General features: G+C 49.0%; 1 protein-coding gene across 1 annotated transcript; it reads right to left on the reverse strand.

Annotated features, from left to right (window-relative positions):
* Positions 1–4,060: 4,060 nt before the first annotated feature.
* aqp7 (aquaporin 7) lies at positions 4,061–18,019 on the reverse strand. Its single transcript, XM_079582115.1, has 6 exons — positions 17,824–18,019; positions 12,353–12,479; positions 12,047–12,184; positions 11,857–11,975; positions 11,372–11,589; positions 4,061–4,273 (listed from the first exon to the last, which is right to left on the reverse strand). Exons 1-6 carry the CDS (start codon positions 17,944–17,946, stop codon positions 4,072–4,074), a joined length of 927 nt encoding a protein of 308 aa, XP_079438241.1. The 5' UTR covers positions 17,947–18,019; the 3' UTR covers positions 4,061–4,071.
* Between the last annotated feature and the right edge of the window lie 677 nt (positions 18,020–18,696).

Genomic DNA, 18,696 nt, shown 5'->3' on the forward strand with positions numbered 1-18,696 from the left:
TTTCTGATGAATGTTTATGGAGTTAAATGAAAGAAGATTGGCCCTATGCTTATTGTACACTGATACATTGTTCAATAAAAGCCTGGAGGTGTTTCTGGTTGAACGACTGGAGGATTCAGAGATCACTCACAGTCTGTGAGTGATCTCTGAATCCTCCAGTCGTTTAACCATACCGTTGTGGTGTCAAAACAAAACAGTTCTGATGCTGTTGGTCCTGGCACAGCTTTGGTTGTTTCAGCTCAAATGTTTTTTTCTCCCCACAATTCTTCCTCATTCTCCTCCCCACCGTTTTTCTCAAATGCATTTCTTGACATTGTGAATTTGAATATCTTCCAAACATTATTGTTCCGTTTTCCTGTTCTAGATGACAAACTATTCAGATATGAGGCTCGTTCACGTTTTTACTCTCTTCTTTTACTTTAGTCTCAATTTAGCCACAAACATATGACTATAATAATGACCAAACATTTCACTCATGAACCCCTCCTCCTGCACAGGGTCTGGTTGAATGTAATGATGGCAGTGGAAGTGAAGCCTTGACAGAAAACAGCATTTATCAGAGCAGACAGGACACGGCCAGAGTTTGTTTCAGAAACTTTATTTCAAAATGACATTTCTACTGCAGCAAATCAATGAGTAAGAAGTACTTTTACTACTTTGGCAAGACAGAGTGGTACGGCATTTCTGAAATAACATTACAGGCCGAGATAAACTAACATCAACGTCACCGGAGAGAAGGCTCCACGCGAGTTTTGTTTCAGCACATGATTTTCTCTTTTTCCTTAACAGTTCAACATTAAACATTTGGTTCATGATTGTTAACATCATCAGCGTCGCATTGTGTTGAAACCATAAAGGTCCATGAGTGAAGCTGGTTAAACATACGACAGCACCATCATCATCATCATTACTGAGAGTGAACACAGCCTGACTCGTAGTGTTAAACTGAGACTCCGCCCCAAACACACCATGGGACACAGGGCGGTACCCGTGGGTGTGGGGCCATGACAGCGAGACCCATCCCTGCACATGGAGCATCTGGGGGCGACATCGAGGAACCGCGACCACAACGCCGGTTACAGTTAGGGCCAGTGAGTAGTTCCACTAAATGCAATCAAACCTTTGTGTGTCCTTCAGAGGAGAGCGCACGGACACGCCCGCTGGACCAGGAAGCGGGTCACATCAGAGAACCACTACTTTACTACTACTTTGACCGTGTATTCGCTCATTTGTTCATCAGTTCAGGACAGTGCATGTAAACACGTGTCTCACATCGTCTCCTCTTTTACAAGGCCGTCATGTGACCTTCGTTCATTTGTCCTGAGAGAGAAGACTCTGGACTTTGGGACAGTTTTTGTTTCGTGTGGATAAGTCCAGCCATAAACCAAGAGTCACCTTTCTAACCATTGAGATAAACCGATATGGACTTTTGGATCTGATACCGATATGAAGGGTTTGGCCCATAGCCGATATATAAATTCTTCTAAATGTGTCAGTGTTGGACTGTGACAGCAGGGGGCGCTGTCTGAGAGGCACAGGGCTGATTTACTCAGGACAGTCTTGTTTAGTAAGTTCTTCGGAGTCTCTACAGTATTTCCATCAGAGAGACGCGTCCGTCTAAAATTTGCAAAACAAAAGGAAATGTTCATACGTTTCCATCAAAGGGTTTTGCGATTCGAGGCAGTGGTTGCCATGGTTACGACAGTTGGCTGACTGTAACCACTGTGCGTTTTTTATTTCAGTTTTTTTTTTTTTTTGGCCACATTTATTGACCTTGTCGGAATGAGTTGATGTTTTTACTGTAATTCCATTTTCAAAGTTTATTTAGGCGACTGTAAAGGCTGGACAAACGAAAACTATCCCAGAGTGAGTTTACTACGTTTTATAATGAAGATCAGTCTGTATCACTGGGCAACATCTATAGTAACTGTGCACTGTTGTAGCATAAACGCTGCTGCAGACGACCTGCAGTCTACTGTATGTATCCATGTTGTATTGTATGTAATGTTTCCACAAGGGACAACAAAGTTTAATCTAGTCTAATGTTATGGTTCCAACACTACTAGCTACAGTCTACAACATCAGATACAGTGCCTCTCGTAAGTATTCATACACCTTGAACTTTTGCACATTTTGTCATGTTTACAACCCTAAACATAAGGATTTTATTTAGATTTTTTTACTGAACGTTCACACACAAGTAACAGACAACTGTGAAGTGAAAGCAAAATGATACATGATTCTGTTATTTTTCAAAAAATAGAAAAGTGAAAAGTGGGGCGTGCATAAGTATCATACAGCATTTTCTGAGTGCATTAAATTGCCTTTATAACATTCATAATGACTCCAGAATGTTCACACCTTGGCCTAACGGTTAAATAGAGGCACCTGTGTGTAATCTACTCTCAGTTTAATTTCAGCTGTTCTTTTAGGCCCTCAGAGCTGTGGTCGGAGTGTATTGGTCACTGAACAACATCATGAAGGTCAAGGAGCACCAGAGAGGTCAGGGATAAAGCTGTGGAGAAGTTTAAAGCAGCATTAAGTTACACAAAGATTTACCAAGAATTAAACATCTCCCGGAGCAACTGTTCAATCCATCATTCAGAAATGGAAAGAGTAAAGCACCACTGCAGACTTACCAAGACACGGCCGTCCACCTAAACTAACAAACTGAACAAGGAGACACTGGTGAGAAATACAACCAAGTGCCCCAAGATAACTCTGGAGGAGCTGTGAAGTCCTGCCGCTGAGCTGGGGGAATCTGTACATGGGACAACTATAAGTCGTATCTACACAAATCTGGCCTTCATGGACGAGTGGAAGAAGAAAGCCATTATTGAAAGGAGGCCATAAGAAATCCCGTTTGAAGTTTGCTAGAAGTCATATGGAGGACACAGCTCCATGTGGAAGAAGGAGCTTTGGTCAGATGAGACAAAAATTGAACTTTTTGGCCCAAATGCAAAACGTTATGTATGGAGCAAACCTGACACTGCTCATCGTCCTGTGTGCACCATCTCCAGTGTCAAATATACGGGGGGGGCATCATGCTGTGGGGCTGCTTTTCCTCAGCGGGGACTGGGGAGATTGTAAGAATAGTTGTGAAGATGGATGGAGCCAAATACAGAGACATTTTGGAGGAAAACCTGCTGGAGTCACAAGAGAACTGAGGCTGGGGCGGAGATTCACCTTCAGCAGGACAATGACCCTAAACACAAAGATAAATCTACAATGGAATGGTTCAATAAAAACATATTAATGTGTTAGAATGGTCCAGTCAAAGTCCTGACCTAAATCCTATTGAAAATCTATGGAAAGTTCTGAAAACTGCTGTTCACAAACGCTCTCCTTCTAATGTGACAGAGCTGGAGTTGTTTTGTAAAGAGGAATGGGCTAAAATGTCGGTCTCTACATGTGCAAATCTTGAAGAGTCAAACCCCAAAAGACTTGTGCTGTTATTACAGCAAAAGGGGGTTCCACAAAGTATTCATTCATGCTGTATGAATACTTATGCACGCCCCACTTTTCACTTTTCTATTTTTTGAAAAATAACAGAATCATGTATCATTTTGCTTTCACTTCACAGTTGTCGGTTACTTGTGTGTGAACGTTCAGTAAAAAAATCAAAATAAAATCTTTATGTTTAGGGTTGTAAACATGACAAAATGTGCCAAAGTTCAAGGTGTATGAATACTTTCGAGAGGCACTGTATACAAACACATGAACACACACACGAGACGTCATGTGAATGATGCCCAAAATCAAATACTTTCCCAATTAAAAGTTGTATAAATCCTACACACAAAGTGGATTTTCTTCAAATTCTCGCTCCCATAAAATCAAGTCAAGTCTGCAGGTACGGCCTGAGCCCTCGTTTCTAAGTGACTAACATGTAACAGGCATTTACTCACAAATGTCATGGATCTGAGTCTTCAAGTCACATCAGGTCCACACTGGAGGCGACGAGGAATGTGTCACAGCTTTAATCATCTTTAATCATCTTTAATCATCTTTCCCTCAGGTGCAGTTATTTCATCAAACAGATGTTGTGATGATGGAGGTCAGTGTGTCCGGTCACACACAGTAGTCCTGGTGTTTGTCCAGCGGCGCGCTCTCCTCTCTCCCTCCTCCGCTCTCTCTGGGACGTTCCCCTGCCTCTCCACCAGGGGGTAGCAGAGGGTGGTGCAGCTGTACCAGGAGCTTGTACAGGGCCGTCCCTAAGACTGCCCCCACACAGGGCGCAACCAGGGGCACCCACCACCAGCCGTTCCCCGCACTGAAAGAGACAATCCTGATTCAAAACGATATTCTCCGAGCCAAACACTGCAGCCATGTCGACCATTTTAGGTTTCAGAGTAAACAGGAGGTGAAGTCACTCTTTACAATGTTTCCCACACTTATTCATTCACTAATACTGACATGTTTGGTATCCACGTGTGGCAAGAAAAGCAACCGATATTATACTGTAATCCAGTATAGGTATCGAAAACCAGGCATCGTTAAAGTACCGGTATTGAAAACGGTACCCGGCCCTACTAATCTAGCAGAAGTTTGAAATGGCCATCAGTGAATTACATTTTTTGCCCTGATATCCAACTTAGGTATTTTGTGTTGGAAACTAGAGATTCCCTTGTTCTCCTTGTCCAGTGTTGTCCACTGTGCTGAAAAAAGTGAATACATGTGCAGTGGAACTAGCATGTTTGTGCTAACGGTGTATCAAGGATAAACAGCTCATTGCACTAAACCAGGGGTTCTCAACCTGGGGGTCGGGACCCACTAGGGGGTCGCGAGACAAATTTCGGGGGTCGCCAGAGCATATAGATAAAATATATATTTTAATATTATTATTATGGTGTCGTAGCATACATGCTATTTTACCAGGGTGCTATTATTTGTACTAAATTGAATTCATTTTTGTTTTAGCCATTGTTTTTTCTTTGTTTTTTAAGAGTTATATAGTTTAACCTCTTAACTCCCGCCTGAACCGAGAGGATCTTTTTCCTCACATCGTCAGATTTTTTCCCCATCATTTTTTTGTTGGGTATTCAACTCATTTTTGTTGCTTTTTTGTCATTTTTTGTCATTTTTTTATCACATTTTTGTCATTTTTTTTGTCACATTTTGTCAATTTTTTGGTAATTTTTTGGTGATTTTTTCATCACATTTTTGCCACTTTTTCATCAATTTTTCGTCACTTTTTTGTCACATTTCCATCATTGTTTTCTCTCAGTTTTGTTGCTATTTTCACACCTTTTTTCCAAAAGCTTTTGGATTGGGGTAAAGCCAAACTGGAGAAAATGTGCTCGGTTCAGGTGGGAGTTAAGGGGATAATGTCCCTGTTTTTCCCATGGTCTGACCCGGGAGGGGGTCACGATCCTAATTAACTGTTATAATGGGGGTCGCCGCTCTAAAAGGTTGAGAACCACTGCACTAAACCATAGATAATACAGGAAATAAGAGGCTTGTTCTTCTCATTTAGTAAAATACGTATTCCACTGGCATCTTATCACAACGTAGCCTGTGCTCGGTTTTTTACCACGAAGAAAATGGTATAAGACGCCATCATATGCCTTTGTCTTAGTTCTGGTGCTAATTTATATCTCAGGGCTTGAGATGAACATTATGGTCAGCTGCACCAGGAGGCCAAAGTCTTTCTCATTAGAAGCACCACTTTAGGAGAAAGGTTCTGAGAGATTCGAGTCACCTCCAAGACTTAAACATATTGAAAATGTAGCCCTCTGCTGGATTCCACTGTCACACATTCTGAAAACTCCTACACTAGTGTCTGAGCCTGAGCTGAGGCTGGAGAACGCCGCAGCTGCACGTGAGGAGCCATCCCTGTTACGGATCAGTTTGACGGTGATGAGAGTTGGTAAGGGCTTGGCTACAGTTTGGTTTCATTATTTAAGAGCATCACTTTGAAAATGTTCCAGAAACACCCTTCAGCGCCGGTACTCAGGGGCGGACTGGCCATGTGTCCATTCTGGAAGAGCACAGAAGGGCCCCCAGTCCCGCCTCAACCGAGCTTTACCCAAATCTAAAAGCTAAAAAGAAAAGCATCAAAATAGCGAGAAAAAGGGGATGAGAAGTCAACAAAAACATGAGGAAAACACAACAAAAAATGACAGAAAAAATAGCTCAAAAAACAACAAAAATATGACAAAAATGTGGCGACGTGACCAAAAGTTTCCATCACTTTTGTAGGTCTTAGCTTTCAAATGAGGCGTTGCATTGTTGATCTCCAGTCGAGAAGCTTTTAGATTTGGGTAAAGCCCAGTATAAAAAAACATGAATCTAAAAGGAATTCCGTGGAGTATGGTGTACCACAAAGTTGAGTTTTGGGACCACTATTATTTATTATTTATATTAATGATTTTGCGTCTGTTTCTACGACCGTTCTCTTCCGTCAGGAGCAGTGTGCGACCCGTCAGGAGCAGTGTGCGACCCGTCAGGAGCAGTGTGCGACCCGTCAGGAGCAGTGTGCGACCCGTCAGGAGCAGTGGGCGACCCGTCAGGAGCAGTGGGCGACCCGTCAGGAGCAGTGTGCGACCCGTCAGGAGCAGTGTGCGACCCGTCAGGAGCAGTGTGCGACCCGTGGGACAGTGTGCGACCCGTCAGGAGCAGTGTGCGACCCGTCAGGAGCAGTGTGCGACCCGTCAGGAGCAGTGTGCGACCCGTCAGGAGCAGTGTGCGACCCGTGGGACAGTGTGCGACCCGTCAGGAGCAGTGTGCGACCCGTCAGGAGCAGTGGGCGACCCGTCAGGAGCAGTGGGTGACCCGTCAGGAGCAGTGTGCGACCCGTTAGGAGCAGTGTGCGACCCGTCAGGAGCAGTGTGCGACCCGTCAGGAGCAGTGTGCGACCCGTCAGGAGCAGTGGGCGACCCGTCAGGAGCAGTGTGCGACCCGTCAGGAGCAGTGGGCGCCCCGTCAGGAGCAGTGTGCGACCCGTCAGGAGCAGTGTGCGACCCGTGGGACAGTGTGCGACCCGTCAGGAGCAGTGTGCGACCCGTCAGGAGCAGTGGGTGACCCGCCAGGAGCAGTGTGCGACCCGTCAGGAGCAGTGTGCGACCCGTCAGGAGCAGTGGGCGACCCGTCAGGAGCAGTGGGCGACCCGTCAGGAGCAGTGTGCGACCCGTCAGGAGCAGTGTGCGACCCGTCAGGAGCAGTGTGCGACCCGTCAGGAGCAGTGTGCGACCCGTGGGACAGTGTGCGACCCGTGGGACAGTGCGCGACCCGTCAGGAGCAGTGGGCGACCCGCCAGGAGCAGTGGGCGACCCGTCAGGAGCAGTGTGCGACCCGTCAGGAGCAGTGTGCGACCCGTCAGGAGCAGTGTGCGACCCGTGGGACAGTGTGCGACCCGTGGGACAGTGGGCGACCCGTCAGGAGCAGTGTGCGACCCGTCAGGAGCAGTGTGCGACCCGTGGGACAGTGTGCGACCCGTGGGACAGTGTGCGACCCGTCAGGAGCAGTGTGCGACCCGTCAGGAGCAGTGTGCGACCCGTCAGGAGCAGTGTGCGACCCGTCAGGAGCAGTGTGCGACCCGTCAGGAGCAGTGGGCGACCCGTCAGGAGCAGTGGGCGACCCGTCAGGAGCAGTGTGCGACCCGTCAGGAGCAGTGGGCGACCCGTCAGGAGCAGTGGGCGACCCGTCAGGAGCAGTGTGCGACCCGTGGAGCAGTGTGCGACCCGTCAGGAGCAGTGGGCGACCCGTGGGACAGTGGGCGACCCATCAGGAGCAGTGGGTGACCCGTCAGGAGCAGTGGGTGACCCGTCAGGAGCAGTGTGCGACCCGTCAGGAGCAGTGTGCGACCCGTCAGGAGCAGTGCGCGACCCGTCAGGAGCAGTGTGCGACCCGTCAGGAGCAGTGTGCGACCCGTCAGGAGCAGTGGGTGACCCGTCAGGAGCAGTGGGTGACCCGTCAGGAGCAGTGGGTGACCCGTCAGGAGCAGTGGGTGACCCGTCAGGAGCAGTGTGCGACCCGTCAGGAGCAGTGTGCGACCCGTCAGGAGCAGTGTGCGACCCGTGGGACAGTGTGCGACCCGTCAGGAGCAGTGTGCGACCCGTCAGGAGCAGTGTGCGACCCGTCAGGAGCAGTGTGCGACCCGTGGAGCAGTGTGCGACCCGTCAGGAGCAGTGGGCGACCCGTGGGACAGTGGGCGACCCATCAGGAGCAGTGGGTGACCCGTCAGGAGCAGTGGGTGACCCGTCAGGAGCAGTGTGCGACCCGTCAGGAGCAGTGTGCGACCCGTCAGGAGCAGTGGGTGACCCGTCAGGAGCAGTGCGCGACCCGTCAGGAGCAGTATGCGACCCGTCAGGAGCAGTGTGCGACCCGTCAGGAGCAGTGTGCGACCCGTCAGGAGCAGTGTGCGACCCGTCAGGAGCAGTGTGCGACCCGTCAGGAGCAGTGGGTGACCCGTCAGGAGCAGTGGGTGACCCGTCAGGAGCAGTGTGCGACCCGTCAGGAGCAGTGCGCGACCCGTCAGGAGCAGTGCGCGACCCGTCAGGAGCAGTGTGCGACCCGTCAGGAGCAGTGTGCGACCCGTCAGGAGCAGTGTGCGACTCGTCAGGAGCAGTGTGCGACCCGTGGGACAGTGTGCGACCCGTCAGGAGCAGTGCGCGACCCGTCAGGAGCAGTGTGCGACCCGTCAGGAGCAGTGTGCGACCCGTCAGGAGCAGTGTGCGACCCGTCAGGAGCAGTGGGCGACCCGTCAGGAGCAGTGTGCGACTCGTCAGGAGCAGTGTGCGACTCGTCAGGAGCAGTGTGCGACCCGTCAGGAGCAGTGGGCGACCCGTCAGGAGCAGTGTGCGACTCGTCAGGAGCAGTGTGTGACCCGTCAGGAGCAGTGTGCGACTCGTCAGGAGCAGTGGGCGACCCGTCAGGAGCAGTGGGCGACCCGTCAGGAGCAGTGTGTGACCCGTCAGGAGCAGTGGGGGCCCGTCAGGAGCAGTGTGTGACCCGTCAGGAGCAGTGGGCGACCCGTCAGGAGCAGTGTGTGACCCGTCAGGAGCAGTGTGTGACCCGTCAGGAGCAGTGTGCGACTCGTCAGGAGCAGTGTGCGACCCGTCAGGAGCAGTGGGCTACCCGTCAGGAGCAGTGTGCGACCCGTCAGGAGCAGTGGGCGACCCGTCAGGAGCAGTGTGTGACCCGTCAGGAGCAGTGGGCGACCCGTCAGGAGCAGTGTGTGACCCGTCAGGAGCAGTGTGTGACCCGTCAGGAGCAGTGGGCGACCCGTCAGGAGCAGTGGGCGACCCGTCAGGAGCAGTGTGTGACCCGTCAGGAGCAGTGTGTGACCCGTCAGGAGCAGTGTGCGACCCGTCAGGAGCAGTGTGTGACCCGTCAGGAGCAGTGTGTGACCCGTCAGGAGCAGTGGGCGACCCGTCAGGAGCAGTGTGCGACCCGTCAGGAGCAGTGGGCGACCCGTCAGGAGCAGTGGGCGACCCGTCAGAGCTTTGTCCTTGTGTGCAAACGCTGCCAGTGCTGCAGATGCTCAAAGCCCAGTCCGGCCCTGGTCCCACTTTTGTCTGAGAGCGGCCCTGCAGATGGGACTGTCCCAGCAGAGGGGGGCGGTTTGTTCCCTGTCACCCGCAGAGGGGTCCGTTTGTGTAGTGTCACGCTGAACCAGAGGAAACTTTAATCATTGACAGATGTTTTGCAGCAGTGCAGGCTCCTGACCGAGTTCTGAGAAATGTTTGTGTCCGCACTGATCCCGGGTCAGTCACAGTGACCGGTGTCAGACGAAGCAAAGGGGAGACACTACTGCAACTCCAGAGGTTATGGGCCAGTTTGCAATGCAATGATCACTTCACATATACTGTCATACACCATCATGGTCTGAGGCCAAACAGAGCGCTGTGAACCCCTGAGATCATTCCATCACCAGGCCTTGAACATCCTCCAGCAAAAGTCTCGTCGGTACCACCACTGCAATATACTTGAAAAATACTAAATACTAAGCTTCGACAATCTGATCGGGTACTCTGGTACACATAATCCTTAATGATGCTGCCCCCTCCCCGCCCCCCCTTTAAAAAACATATGTACAGCTGCGCTCAACCAACGAGCAGAGTGTTATGGTCTGTATCCAGGGGAGACTGCACTGTAAGTCTATCAGCCTTTTCCTACAAAGCTATCACAGAATGGAATGAGCTCCCAGACAAGCTACAGAACAACTCAGATTTCCACAGACCAGTTTTATGTGTTACAAGGATTGAGAAAAAATAAAAAAGGGCAAAAACTGTTGCACTTCATATATTTCTGCACTTTATGATATTGCACACTTATTTGTAATTTGCACTTTGTATTTGTATATTGCACTTTATTTGTAAACTGCCTTTTTATATTGTAATAAACTGTCTTTTGTTACGTAAATGGCCTTTTGTTATGTACTTTTGGTAAATGGTCTAAACTTACATATCGCTTTTCCACCTACATTAGGCACTCAAAGCGCTTTACAGCAAGGATCCACTCACCCATTCATACTCTCATTCATACACCAATGTACGCAGACACTGGGGGCAATGTGGGGGAAGTGTCTTGCCCAGGGACACAACGACAGTGTGCACTTTCAGGAGGCGGGATTCAAACCCCGGACCTTCCAATCATGAGACGACACGCTCTCCCATCTGCGCCACCCTCGCCCCACTTTGAAGTCTGTTATGTCATTTTATTTGTATACACTGCAAAAACGAATGAACTAGATTAGTATAAAAGTCTCAATTTGAGCATAATAATCCGAATTTGAGATGTTTTGACAAGGAAAGATATAGTTGGGCTTTTGATCCAGATTGTTTTACTTGCTTTGAGATGTTTCTGACTCGTTTCAATACATTTTGTCCTTGTTTCAAGCTATTTTCTTTGCCAATGGGGTAAGAACATGGGGCTTATCTCATTGGCAGTTTTACTTTCTTATTTCAAGTGAGATTTACCTCAGAACTAGTCGTAAACGTCCTCAAAAGAGCAAAGTAAACTTTGATTTCAGATCAGGAAAAAAGTCTAAATGAGTGAAAACTGCAAGTAACATTTTCTCAATTAAGACATTTAAGCCAATGCTTGATATTTACTTTTTGCAGTGATGGAAATTAGCATAGTGCTAAATCTGGTGCAGCCATCTTTTTTAATGTAACTGCACATTAAACTAAACTAAGATATAAACAGAATATCATAACCATGTGGTAAATGGTCAGTCTGCCCCAAGGCGGCTGTGGCTACATTAGAAGCTATCACAGAGTGTGAAGTGAGTGAATAATGAACACAATGTACCAGAGAAACGTGTGACACAGGCTGATAAAGTGCAATACATGTAGGCCGTTGTTATTTATTAGGCCACAGTCCTTTACAACCTGTGACCTGTGACCCCGTGGGGGCTGAAACTCACCTGAACACCTGTGGGCCCCAGCCGGCGATGGCGGTGAAGAGGCGGGGCGCGATGTCCCTGGTGGGGTTGATGGCGTATCCACTGTTGCTGCCGGCGGACATCCCGATGAGCAGAACCAACAGGCCCACGGCCACAGGCTCCGAGCCAGCAGGGGGCGGTGTGTTCCTGCGGTCAGCGAGCGCCGAGAGGCAGAGCAGCAGCATGGCCGTGCCGAACACCTGCAGGAGAGGGGGTTACTACTACAGCTGCTACTACTACTACTACTACTACTACTGTGGCTACAGCTACTGCTACTGCTACTCCTACTCCGGGTCGGGATTGCAGGTAGAGGGTGGGGCTTCTCACCTGGTCGATGAATCCCCCGGTGATAGACAGGTAGGGGGCGGGGTTACAGGTTGGGGGCGGGGTTTCTCACCTGGTCGATGAATCCCCTGGTGATAGACAGGTAGGGGGCGGGGTTACAGGTTGGGGGCGGGGTTTCTCACCTGGTCGATGAATCCCCCGGTGTTAGACAGGTAGGGGGCGGGGTACGTGGCGAAGATTCCCGCCGTGGCTCTGGGCCCGGTCACCGTCAGGTTCCCGCCACAGTAACTCTGGATCGCCTCTGGGGGGGGGGACAACACACTCTTTAAAGCGGGGAATGGCATCAGGCATAACGCAGGAGTGGTTTCTGACCGTAGTAAACAGCGTAGACGGTAGCGGCGGCGAGGAAGGATCCGACAAACTGTGCCGCGACGTAAAGGGGGAGGAGCCTCCAGCTGAGCGTCCCAAACACACAAGAGGAGAGCGAGACCGCCGCATTCATGTGCGCACCTGCGAGTACAAGTACTTTACTACTACTACGACTGCCACTGTTACCACTATAGTTACTACGGCTGAGACGTTAACGACTAAACTAAACTGACAGTGCAGGGAACATCACACTTCTTGTACTTCCTGTACTTCCTATACTTGTGGTGTTATTGTGATGAAGTCTCTCACCGGACACGCCCCCTCCCACGTGCACGCCCAGCGCCACCGCCAGGCCGAAGCTCAGGTTAATGCTGATGTAGTGTCCGAACTCTCCTCGCCCTGTGACGACCTGGGCCACAGAGCACAGCCCGAACGCCTGGACACAAACAGAGACACGTCAGAAAGAAAGGCTACAGGAACCCTTTAAGTGCCTTCTCTGTATAAACATCTGTGAAATAACACAATATCATATCACATTTTACATCAACTAAATGTAAAACTTTTTTAGTGTCAGTAATAAATGTATTGTTATCCTTAGTGTGTGATAAAAGCTCAGGCTGAAGCAGAAAACATGTCTGTCTGTTTTCAACTGAGCCGGACTCAGACTGAGCCTGGTTTGTCAAACCCATGTGTCAGAAGAGAAGCCAGACTTGGCCAAAGAAGCCGAGTTTACAGACTCTACACTGCATTCCAAATTATTTTGCAAATTGTATTTTTGTGTTTTTGAGTTGTGTGTTTGTATTTTTTTTATGAAACTCATGGATGGTCTCATGATTCAGACACACTCGGGTTTGTGCAGATAAAGGCACAATATGGACGGTTTCTGCCAGACAAACACATCAGATTAAGAGAACAGATGCTACAAAGCAGCACACAGGTGTTTGAAGCTGCTGGTGCCTCTGGAGTCTCTGAACATCAAGGTGTAGGACCCTCCAGAGGCTGCAGTTGTGCATAAACCTTCTATCCGGCCTCCCCTAAACGGTTAATTGAAGTTGAAGCAGAAACGGCTGCAGTGGCTCAGAAATACATGAGGACTCAACAGTCGTGTTCACTGATGAGGCCGTGTGACCCTGGATGGTCAGATGGATGGAGTAGTGGATGGTTGGTGAATGGCCACAATGTCCCAACAAGGCTGTGACGTCAGCAAGGAGGGGGCGGAGTCATGTTTTGGGCCAGAATCATGGTGAGAGAGCTGGTCGCCCCCATTAGGCCCTTTTAGGCTCCCTGAAGGTGTGAAAATGACCTTTGAAAAATATGTGGAGTTTCTGACTGACCACTGTCTTCTATGCTACAAAAAGAAGAGCCGTGTTTTCCCGAACAAAATCCTCTTCATCCTGACAACGCACCATGTCCTACTGTAAAGAAAACCTCTGCATCACTGGCTGATATGGGCAGAAAAGGAGAGAAACTCATGATGTGGACCCCCTCCTCCCCTGACCTCAACCCTATTGAGAACCTTTGGAGCCTCAACAAAAAAAAAACTTCTATGAGGGTGGGAGGCAGTTTTCATCAGAACAGCAGCTCTGAGGCTATTCTAACATCCTGCAAAGAAATCCAAGCAGAAACTGTCCAAAAACTCACAAGTTTGATGGATTTAAGAATGTTTAAGCTGCTATCACACAAGGGCTCCTATGGTGAAATATAACTTGACCTGTTAAGATGTTTTTGATTGAAGTAGCTTTTGTTTTCAGTAAATATGACCTCCTAATGCTACAAATATAACAAATGACCATTTTCAGTTAATTACAAGCTTTAAAATGTATTGAAATGATGAGTTGCATAATCATTTGGAACAGTGGATTTTGAGGTTTTTACTATATTTGTATTTGAACAAAATATTATCACTGGGAGATTTTTTCAACCACATGATCCTCTACCAGTTAAAGACTTGAAAATTATTAATTTTCCTTCAGACACACATGCAAACTCCACACTCCAAGTGGGAATCGAACCCGGGACTTTCTTGCTGTGAAGCACAAGCACTAACCTCTGCACCGCCGTGCCGCACAAAGTTATCATCGCGCCGTACTTTCTCCCATGGGGGGGCCTCTACAAGACCCTCCAGGATCAACTGTCCACCACCACTCTAAAAACAATCGTTTGTGGAGCGTCGTAGAGGCCACCATGATGGAAAGTAACAGCACAATAAAAGCCCCTGGGTCACAGAAAGGTCAGAGAAGCACAACTATTTATATTGTTTCAATACAAAGTTGTATAATGCACCTTTAAAGTACGCTAAGCTAAGTTAAGTAGTAACTGTGAGTAACTTGTTGCTGACTCTTCAAATGCTTAAAGTGTCTGACGTTGCTCTTTCGTTTCCCTGTGACACAGAGCTCAGGCAAACACTTCCTGTGGCTCTGCCCTGAACCCTCTGTTTTCTCAGCTGACCCCCCCCTTATACCCTCACTGTATCCCCTCATCGACCCACATTCCCCACCACCAAATCACCAACACCCGCCTCTTTCTCCTCTCCCCCTCTCTCCCACTCTCCTCTCCCCTCTCTCTCCCCCTCTCCTCTCCCCTCGCTCTCCCACTCTCCTCTCCCCTCTCTCCCTCTCTCTCCCGCTCTGCTCTCCCCTCTCTCTCCCCTCTCTCTCCCTCTCTCTCCCGCTCTCCTCTCCCCTCTCTCTCCCACTCTCCTCTCCCCTCTCTCTCCCTCTCTCTCCCGCTTTCCTCTCCCCTCTCTCTCTCCCTCTCTGCTCTCCCCTCTCTCTCCCCTCTCTCTCCCTCTCTCTCTCCTCTCTCCCCTCTCTTTCCCTCTCTCTCCCTCTCTCTCCCACTCTCCTCTCCCCTCTCTCTCTCCCTCTCTCTCCCTCTCTCTCCCACTCTCCTCTCCCCTCTCTCTCTCCCTCTCTCTCCCGCTCTGCTCTCCCCTCTCTCTCCCCTCTCTTTCCCTCTCTCTCCCCTCTCTCTCCCTCTCTCTCCCGCTCTGCTCTCCCCTCTCTCTCCCCTCTCTTTCCCTCTCTCTCTCCCTCTCTCTCCCGCTCTGCTCTCCCCTCTCTCTCCCCTCTCTTTCCCTCTCTCTCCCCTCTCTCTCCCTCTCTCTCCCGCTCTGCTCTCCCCTCTCTCTCCCCTCTCTTTCCCTCTCTCTCCCCTCTCTCTCCCCTCTCTTTCCCTCTCTCTCCCCTCTCTCTCCCTCTCTCTCCCGCTCTGCTCTCCCCTCTCTCTCCCCTCTCTTTCCCTCTCTCTCCCCTCTCTCTCCCTCTCTCTCCCGCTCTGCTCTCCCCTCTCTCTCCCCTCTCTTTCCCTCTCTCTCCCCTCTCTCTCCCTCTCTCTCCCGCTCTCCTCTCCCCTCTCTCTCCCTCTCTCTCTCCCCTCTCTCTCCCCTCTCTCTCCCTCTCTTGTCTTTCTCTCTCTCCCTCTCTCGTCTTTCTCTCTCTTTTCTCCCCCCTCTCCCCCCTCTCTTCCATATATCTCTCTCGTCTGTCTCTCCATGTGGCACACTCCAGACCCTTACCCCACTTTCTACTTCCTGTGTCTCCCCACTGAATTGGCCAATCAGACGCCTGGCTCCTCATCACATGACCCGATGTGACGAGGTCACATGTGCCAGTCACATGTGTCGGGGTTATCTTGGGCTTCTGAAGTTTAACCTCAGACAAAGACAACATGGACAACAGCATCTGTCTGCAGTCCCCACACAGCCACGCGCCTTCAAGCCCCACTGCGGAACTCTCCCCCAGGAAATAGTAACGTTACTCCCCCAGGAAATAGTAACGTTACTCCCCCAGGAAATAGTAATGTTACTCCCCCAGGAAATAGTAACGTTACTCCCCCAGTAAATAGTAACGTTACTCCCCCAGTAAATAGTAACGTTACTCCCCCAGTAAAGAGTAACGTTACTCCCCCAGTAAATAGTAACGTTACTCCCCCAGTAAAGAGTAACGTTACTCCCCCAGTAAAGAGTAACGTTACTCCCCCAGTAAAGAGTAACGTTACTCCCCCAGGAAATAGTAACGTTACTCCCCCAGTAAAGAGTAAAGTGAAGGAAATTCACTGCGTTAATGTGAATTTGAAATGATTTAAAGGTGCAGGGTTTGGGCAGATAGTTAGTATTAATCATAGTTTTACTTCAGGAAAGCTTCACTTTAATGAGGAAACGTTACTTTATTGTTTGTGACACATGCTGCGTTCCATTTGTGCTTGGGAGTTTCAGTGTTCCAGTGTCAAGTCGGGAATTTTACTGACAATGAAACAAATTCAAATAATTTAAATTACGAAGCTGTAAAAATCTGGCAAAATCTGACCCTAATTTGAGAATGATAAAAACCCGAACAGTGTGGTTATGTTCATAATCTACTGAATAATGTTGCAAATCTGTTGGAGAGAACAACCTGTGGTGGACGTTAGCCACATTAGCATCGTAAACCTCTGCAGACAGCAGGGGGCAGCAGAGTACAACGAAAGGAACCTGGGCTTTGGGAGGATTTTCCCACTTTTAGGAAATCTGTCACAGACCGAGTCCCAGGAGTCGGGAATTCTGACCTCAAATGGAACACATGATTAGGCTGCGTTCACCTGATGTCACAACAGTTTAAAGAGCCTATAGATAGATACAGACGGCATTATGTCATAGAAGGGGGCGTGGCCTCGCTAAGGGGGAAAACAGAATCTTTTGGGAAACACAAACTTTCACTCTTTTTAGACGTTTTCTGGCGAAATATAAACTTGTTTATCACAAAGAAATAAAGTGAAGTCCAAATCGGGCATATATGGATGTTTATTCACAGCAGATTGTGCTAGCTAGCGTTAGCATTAGCACGGTGCAAACAGCAATCTCCATTTTTTATATTCACCTTATTCCGCCCCGCCAACTTTTGTATTGTCAACTCTGCAGTGTTTCTCTGCGCGGCCGAAAACGGCTTTGTTTTCGTGTAGTGACTGATTTGATCTGGACTCCTCCAGTCCCATGTTAACACATAGGAGAAAAGGGGCGGGCACAATTCATGGCAGCGCCCACGCGAGCCTCCGGATTAAGGTGAATAGAGTTTGGGAAATTCCACAGTTACCATGAAGATCCGCCATCTTTTCAGCTGTTAGCATACATTTCCATTGACTAACATTAGCTGAAAACAGTTTAAAAAGTGGAGAAAAAAGCCGTGGAACAGCTCCGTTAGCTCCTGAGTTACTGATGGTAAATACATCTAACTCACTGTGTTTCAATGTGAACAATAACTTCAGTATTTTAACTTTTAAAATCTCCATTAGTTCACAATTGCTGCTAATCCCATAATGCTCAGCGATATGACGTCACACTCCTGAACTCGATTTATGATCTGTTGAACCACTTTCTCTAATTATTCAAAAACTACTTATACAAACGCTGAATTATGAATTTAGTTTTCTACTAAATAAAGAAACAAAGACATGGAGAGGAGCAACAGCCCATAATTGCATCAATAACAGAGAATGCTAACATGGTGCTTCATGTTAGCATTCCGGAATGAGGTGAACAGTTTTACATTGAGGTGGAGCACAGCCTAACTGTTGAACTGCTGTTTTTTTTGTGGTAGTTTTTGGGGAATATCTCCAGCTGTTTGGAACGGTGTCTATTTCAATATAAACCTCAGATGAATGGACAGATCACATCATAATAACTCTGCAGTGGTGGGCGGAGAGAGGGGAAAGTCAGTATAAATCGTGAACTTTTTGTCTAATGTCTGTCTGCAGTTACACTGAGTACCGGGTACTCTGGATCCATGCTGGACTCATGAACTCACCATCATGACGTAGGTGCAGAGGGTCTCGCACAGGCCCAGTCTCAGCAGCGGGTTGTGGATCCGCACTCTGGACCTCAGGGTCTTCCGCTGCGCCTCCGACCCCAGCTCCAGGGACTGCACCATCTCTGCTCCCTTTGACTCACCCCTTCACCTTCTACTCCTCTCTTCCCCTTCACTCTCTCCTCCTATGTCCCCTTTCACTCTCTCCCCTTTCACTCCCTCCTCTTTTCTCCCCCTTCACTCTCTCCTCCTACTGTATGTCTCCTTGCACTCTCTCCCCCTTCGCTATCTCCTCTTATCTCCCCTTTCACTGTCTCTCCCCTTCACTCTCTCGTCCTCTCTCCCCCTTCACTCTCTAGTCCTCTCTCCCCCTTCACTCCCTCCTTTCCTCCACTGTCACACATAACCCTAACAACACGATGGAACTATTACCCTCTGCCATCCCTCCACAATATTGAGTGTTGTAGTACTGGTAGTCCTGGTAGTACTGGTAGTAGTATAGTTGCAGAAGTACTGTATAATATCTAGAAGAGATTTCAAAACTACGTTGTGTTTTCCTGGTTCTGAAGCATGATTCCCGTCTTCATTTCCTAAAATCCAAGTGTCCTTGACTGTCACTTCTATCCTTCCTTCTCTTCCCCCTCGTTGTCGTTTCGCCTCGATCTCTCGCTCCTGGTGCTGCTCCACTGCAGCACCAAGTCAGTCTGTCCAAACTTTGGCTTCATTGTTCCTCCCCCCAAATCCTGACCCCTCCCCCCGTCTCTCTCTCTCACCTCCCACTTTCTCTCTCTCTCTGGCCCTGTCCCAGTCCCCACACTGCGCCCTCCGCTCCTCTGCCAAGTGTGCACATGTTTGAAGTGCACGGGTTCGAGT

Source organism: Gobius niger, assembly GCF_951799975.1.
Source record: "Gobius niger genome assembly, chromosome: 24".
Classification (NCBI taxonomy): domain Eukaryota; kingdom Metazoa; phylum Chordata; class Actinopteri; order Gobiiformes; family Gobiidae; genus Gobius; species Gobius niger.